At 36.8% G+C, this 7,057-nt stretch overlaps 1 protein-coding gene across 3 annotated transcripts in view; it reads left to right on the forward strand.

Annotated features, from left to right (window-relative positions):
* The window catches only part of CRIM1 (cysteine rich transmembrane BMP regulator 1), a 170,933-nt gene extending 165,902 nt beyond the window's left edge, over positions 1-5,031 (forward strand). For all 3 annotated transcript variants that reach the window (XM_027735057.2, XM_039385889.1, XM_039385890.1), the window contains 3 exons: positions 75-197; positions 1,511-1,698; positions 2,112-5,031. In XM_027735057.2, the coding sequence (XP_027590858.1) occupies positions 75-197; positions 1,511-1,698; positions 2,112-2,288 (488 nt within the window). In that variant the 3' untranslated portion in view covers positions 2,289-5,031. The remainder of the gene's footprint in view (positions 1-74; positions 198-1,510; positions 1,699-2,111) is intronic.
* Positions 5,032-7,057: the final 2,026 nt, after the last annotated feature.

The following is a 7,057-nucleotide window of genomic DNA, read 5'->3' on the forward strand; positions in this document are numbered from 1 at the left end:
TTTCCTGAATTAAGAGCAGCACTGAGAAGTTAAGCAGCCTGTAATTTGTGAAACACATTTATCTCATTTCACAGAGATGTATGTACCTGAACCCACTAACATTCCCATTGAGAAGACAAATCATCGAGGAGATGTTGAACTAGAAGTACCAAACTGGCCAACACCGAGTGAAAATGACATAATCCACATTCACAGAGGTGAGATCTGACACAAACTGGGATAACATAGGTCTGTTTATTCCCCATGTTTAATGCATCTACTTGTTCTGTTCAGGTAGCATCTATATAATGCTTTGAAAAGGTGGTTTTCTGAGAATATTCTTCAGTGCATAACTCTTACATGCATTTTGCTTTGAGTAAAGATGAGTCAGTCTATTAAATTACATTTATGCAATTTGGTCTCATTATCATTCCATCTTCTGCATGGAAGAAACATCTGTGTTGGTATGATGGAGTTCTGCAATGTCTTTTCTGATTCAAAAACTAGAAAGAAGACCATTGGAGTTGATAGACCCTAATTTGATTTTCTTCTGTTGATAAACAAACACGGAAAACATGTACCCCAGCTTAACATGTATCGTAGGCAAATGTCAGAGCTTATAAAAAAAAACATCTCAGGTATAATGAGACAGAGCTAATAAAGTTGTCTAAGTATGTAAATATATCTTTTTTTAAAAACTGTGCTGCAATCATTATTCCAGGGAAGAGGAAACACTCTATGACACTGTCTTTAACATTTTCTAATTGAAGGACAACCTAAACTTGTATATATTTTTTTTAAATCTGAGGATGACCTCATAGCATACTATTGTTTGGAGAAAGGATGCATGAAATTTAACTGCTTTACAAAATTCTAAGCTTACACTTTTATAATTACAGCTTTTTCATTTCTCACAGGCATTAGTAGCTGGGTTGCAACTATCCTGGCTAGGGATTATAAACACACACTGCAAAGTGTGGAATTTTTTATATGTCATTGAAAATTACCATTCTTTGAAATTACATGCAAAACTTCTTACATTCTAAGTAGACTGCCAGTGGTCTGTTTTCACAGACTGAGTGGTGAAAGTATTGTAATATGGTCTCAACAGATGAGAGAGCAAACACATCATATTTGTCCTACCAGTTTTAAAAGTTAAGAAAAAAAAAAAAAAAGACTTCCATCAGCATGGAAACAGTCTGTTTTGTTTTTTTTTTAATAAATGGGAATTTGGTTGTGATCAGATAAGATGATGCAAACATAATTGAGCTAAAAGGTTATTGTCAGACTTGTTCATTATTGTGCTTTAGGTTCCTGCTATTTCCTCTCTTTTTGATGGCCTTTTGCTGCCTAATATAGTCACTATACAAGGTACTAGCTTTTGGTTGTTCTAATTTATATCAATAAGGTGACATTTCAGGAGTGAAAGTCCAAATTCATATGAGTGGCAAGATGTATGACTGAGACTTTTGGAATTACATCCTTCATTATGGCCAAGGCCCATTTGTAATCTCTAGCAAATGCCTTCCAGATATGAACCATCTCCAGGGAGAGTACCGGAGTGGCAGTGGGCCACACCCCAGTGAGGATGCCTCGGTTGGCTCTGTTGCCTTGGTGACAATTCCAATCATGATAGCACTGTTACTGATCATCGTTCTCCTGCTCATCAATCAGAAGAAGCAGTGGATTCCTGTGTCCTGCTACAAAGCTCCAACAAAGGTGCTGTGTTTCTGTCTATTTCCAGACTTTCACATTTTTTGGAAACCAGGAACAAAACATTGTTGTAAATGTTCAGCAGTAAAGAGGCTGTTGAAGTCTTGGAAACAAGCTGCTGCACACTTGGGGCGACAGGTTAAGCCCTTGCGTGGTGCTAGATTAACAGAGACCAGTTTAACCAGCCCAGCTGGGATATGAGAATACCAGAGTTCCATTCAGAAGATAAAAAATGGTGATTCTAAGGAGAGTGTTGGTCTGTTACTGTGCCTGGCATAAGCGTTTACCAACTTTGGCAAAAGTCTAGACTCTTTCATTGCCAGCTTTATTTCATTTTGTGCTTGAACGAAAAGAACTTTTTTAATTATGTATGGAATACAAAAATTGTTTAACTTAGTATTTCCTTTCTCTTTTAACAGCCCTCTTGCCTAAACAATCAACTGGTGTATGTGGACTGCAAGAAAGGTACCATGGTCCAGGTGGACAGTTCTCAGAGGATGCTAAGAATTGCAGACCCAGATTCAAGATACAGTGGATTTTACAGCATGCAGAAACAGAACAACCTACAGGCAGATAATTTCTATCAAACAGTTTGAAGAATTGCACCCTTACCAAGGATTAAGAAAGAGAGAAGAGAGAGAGAGAAAGAGAGAGACAGTCTGCTATTAAAATAAAACTAGAATTGTGCACTTGCTTAGTGGATTGTATTGGATTTGTGACTACATGTACAGCTCTAAGACCTTACTGGGATGAGCTCTGACTCCTGCAATGTGCCAGAAAAAGCATTCCCACTTTTCCTTGAGATAACTGACCAAGTGTTTTCTTAGAACCAAAGTTTTAAAACTTGTTAAGATGTATTTGCTTGTAACATAGCTATAGAGGTTTTTTGGGAGGGGGAATCAGGGGCTAGGGATAGGCAATGAGTTAAAAGGAAGCTTCATAGAAGAAAAGCTGGTCATGCTTGGCTAGAGAAGAAAACAAACTGCCGAGCAGCAGGATAGTGGTTTTCCTTGTTGCTCTGAAATTGCATCTGTTGCACCCAAAGCCTAACCCCAGATGAAAAAAATATGAAAAGGTCTGATTTTTTTTTTCAGCTGTTGCTACAGTAATATACTCCTAGAACAGAATTTGTCACATCACAGGTGTGGTGTAGCTGCAAATATTTTTCTATATGATGAGAAGCTGCAGTAGTTAATGAAATAGCAAGGAAAAGATTATAGCAGAAAATAAAGGGTGGGTTTATTAAGGATGTATAAAATTATACCTTGTGCTGCTTTTTGTTTTTATTTTTGTTTTCTTCAAAGCTGATTGGCTAGATTAGCCAGACTTCAGCAGAGTTAGCAAATGACTGAGGCCTAAGTAATTCCTGATGTGAGCACTGGATCTTTTGACAGCAGTATTGAAGGAAGGAAGGAAAAGTCAAGAACACCATGCAGTTCCAGGGGCTTTTGTTTGTTTGTTTTGTCTGTTGTGGTTTTGTTTTGTTATTTTATATCAATCTCTGGTTGTTCATACAGGAGAAGGAAAAATATTTTTGTTGGACAAAGCTCTTGCTTACAAGAGAGTAAAAAAGAGACTGTTTTAAGGTTGTTGTTTTTTTTCCTGTTGATGTTCTTATTTACTGGTATGCAGATTTAGAAACTACTTCCATGCTAGGAAGCTGCTTAATTTTAATTGTATATTACTCAAGCACCTTTTTTGAAGCTCAGAAAAAAAGGAGATCATGCTTCTTTAAACTTTAGCATTATAGGAATATTTATGTAAATATAATTATGCTAAAACCAACAAAAAGTATTTGTATGTTTGTGTATATATATGTATATACACATGCATGTAGGTATACATATGTATATATACGTGCATGTGTATATATACTATACATATATATACTGTATATATAAAATACTATGTATACAGTATATATTTTTTCTATTTTTTTTTTCTTGTTGAATGTATTTTTATCTGAGAGAGATTTTACCCAGAGCAGAAACAAATAACAGGCATTTCTTATCAATCCTTAATCGCTTGTGAGTTTAGGAAAGACAAGAAAAGAGCATCTCATTCTACCTACAGTTTGATTTGTTTTGATTTGATTTGAAAGTGTTTGTGTGTGTGTGTGTGTGTGTGTGTGTGTGTGTGTGTGTGCACTCTTGTGTTGGCGTGTGTACAGTACGTGCACGGTTATAGCAGTAAGCGTTGCTCTTGCTACTTGCTACATTTCAGGGTGTTTCTTATTTTTCTTTTCCTGCTTAGCCTTAAAAAGGCTTTTTAATGAATGCATTGGCTAGAGACACTGATGACAATATACATGCAGCACTAATCAACTCCATAAAGTAACACCATGAGCTCCTGGATTTTGGGGTTTTTTTCTTTTTTTTTTTTTTTCAAACAATTGTTTGAAACAACTACTGGAATATTGTCCACATTAAGCTGGAAGTTTGTTGTAGCTTGCCTCATTTATAACTCTGACTGTATAATACAATGTTACTTTCCAAACAGGTCTTGGCACTTTTATACTAATTACCCATTTGTGCATTGCCTTTTTTCTTTTACAAATGCTTCTCATAAGAGACACAGATACCCAGTATGCTTAATGTGAAAAGAAAATGTATTTTTTGTAAAGGAACTCTCAAGTATTGTTCTAAATACTTGGTCAGAGGTTGCTGAACTTTAAAACTGAAAAAAAAAAACCTAATTTATTATTATAATGACCTAATTTATTAATCTGAAGATTAACCATTTTTTTTTTGTTTTAGAATATCAAAAAGGTGTTCTAGCTGTTTGCATCAAAGAAAAAAATAGGTGTATCATTAAGGGTCAACATTTTTTCTGCTTATATAACTTCAGTTTCCAACCACCAGTAAGAAAAAATGTGGTCTCCCCAGTGTTTTGTACTCAATCTGATGTTGAAACAGAGATGTTTCTGTCCAGTTACTGCAGAGATTTTGTCAAGACAAAACATCCATTCCTTGCATAAGAGTAAGCAGTCTTTATCCAGAAATTGTAAATGCTTGCTTTTGTTTTACAATCAAGGCCATATTCTGAAAATATTAGCAGGATATAGGACATGGTGTAAAATGGTTTTTTTTATTATTATTATTTTATTATTATTATTTTAAAGATATGATTTATCCTATGTGCTGTATCCATTACACTCTTTTACTTTGGTTCCTGTTGTGCTCTTGTAAGAGAAATGCAGATATAATTTTCTGAAAAATAGATGCATATGTGGCACTCGGAGTGCACTGCGGTTCAGCAGATTGCTTGTTTACTTTTTTAACTGTAAGGCGGTTTCTTGTAATTTGGCTCTTGGCAGCACAATAAAAAGTTTTAAACCTATTGATGTGTATTTTCTTAAATGTTCACATTTATTACTTCCACACACTAGTCCTTGAAACATTAGTTTATAGATTGATATTATGGTGGGTAGGAATTCATTTTATTGTTATGCTGACCTGAGATTGGAACAGCTCAGAACACACTGTGAGTAAAGAACAGTTTGCAGTTACAGAAAGTTCTGCATGTTATACTAAAGAATTTTAACATTGGAGAGCTTTGTAGAATTCCACATACTTTCAGCATTCAGTAAAGATGAATCTCTCAAATGCAAAGTTAGGCCTCTGCCCTGCCATGGAGAGCATATGATCTAGTCATACCTGTCAGAAAGCTGTGCTTAATCATACGAGACTCTGATACGAGGTCCTTTAAAAAGTGTGTGGAATCACAATTTGTACTTCATGGACTTCCCGAGCCACAGATCATTTATTTATCTATTAGCCTATAATGTTTTTTTCTTCTAGTAATTTGTAAGTTAATGGACTTGATGTAAAGTTCTGGTATGTAACTTCCTGAGGCAAGGCGGTTTTCAGCTTGACTACATGCTGTGTGAACAACTTTTTTCTTTTCTTTCTTTGAAATCATCTTCCTAATGGTTTCATGTAATATCCCTGATACTGCACTCAAATCAGCAGTAGATCAGTATCTATATGGCACCTGTTAATTTAGAGACCTGTATCTTGTCTCCATTTTTTCTTGAAAAGCCAACTATACAGTTCTTTGGAAGCAGTTCCATACCTTATGGCAAATCTTGCCATTCTTTGTACTTCTCATTCATGTACTTCCCTGTACATCCTTTTAAGATGAAGGGTAAGGATTAGGGTCCACATTGTTCAAACATAGTACTCCCTGGATCTAGCATCGTATTTACAGTTTGGATTGCTACTCCCACTGCATTAATGTTCTTGCAGCGCTAGCTGCAATAATCCAAAATGCCCAAGTACTAATAGTTACTTAATTGACTTTGGCTAGGATAGATCAGTATTTATTTGCATCCCTTTACATTTACATATGCTGAATTTCCTCTCCTTTCCTAGTTAGCTATTTCAGCATTTTTGCTCCTTCCCAAGACTAAGGCTACGGATGACATATGTGTTCTAGAAGAGCATCTTCAAACTCTGCAAACATTTTTATTTTTCATCAGAATGAAACAGAAAACATCACTGCATCCACATTTGAACACTCAAAGTAGTCCTGGTCTCCTTTGCCTTACTCACACTGAAAGGATCATATTTGGAATGCCTCTGCCCACCAGCGTTTGTCAGCTTGAAAAAGCTATAGCTGAGTAGGATAGAATGCAAATCCTTTAAATGACCTCAGTAGCATGCAGATGCCTAACAAGGAAAGCATTTGCTCCTTGCTGTGTTTCTTTCCAAACATCAAGTAAGAAGTTCAAAAAGAAACTTCAAAGAGCCTCAAATCAACTTAGGAAGTTAAGCAGAGAAAATTCCTGGTATGTACATTGGGATATCAAAAGTTTATAGCGGCTCAAAAAAAAAACAAAAAAAAAAAAAAAAAAAAAAAAAAAAAAAAAAAAAAAAAAAAAAAAAACCAAAACAAAAAAACCACTAAATAAAACCTAGATAAAAAAAGCCCATCCTACGGCCCTATTGTCTGTAGGAGCACAATATAAAGCTGGCAAAGGATGGGCACAGGAGTGACAGTGCTGGTAAGAACCAAGTATCTCCAAAGCTTAGTTTCCCAACTATTGGGTGGCTGAACGAAGGCAAAAATCGTGAGAAAGCCACGCAGCAGGTTACAATGAAACTACTGCAAATGACTCCTTCCATGGCAGGGGCGTTGGTAGTAGGTGGTCTTTTTAATGTCTCTTCCAACCCAAACTATTCTATGCTTCCCTCTTGTGCCCAATGAGCTGCCCCTGCTCGGAGCGGGGATGTGCGTCAGTACAGACACCGATCTGCGGGGCTGTGTGCGGCCGGGCCCCGCTGGCACAGCCCTGCCCTCGGGGCGAGGGCTGGCCCGGCTCCCCGCGGCACAGCCGGGGCCTGTCGGCCCGGCCCCGCCCGCC

Source organism: Pipra filicauda, unplaced genomic scaffold (genome assembly GCF_003945595.2).
Source record: "Pipra filicauda isolate LSUMZ 115617 unplaced genomic scaffold, ASM394559v2 scaffold448_size536912_pilon, whole genome shotgun sequence".
In the NCBI taxonomy this organism is placed as follows: domain Eukaryota; kingdom Metazoa; phylum Chordata; class Aves; order Passeriformes; family Pipridae; genus Pipra; species Pipra filicauda.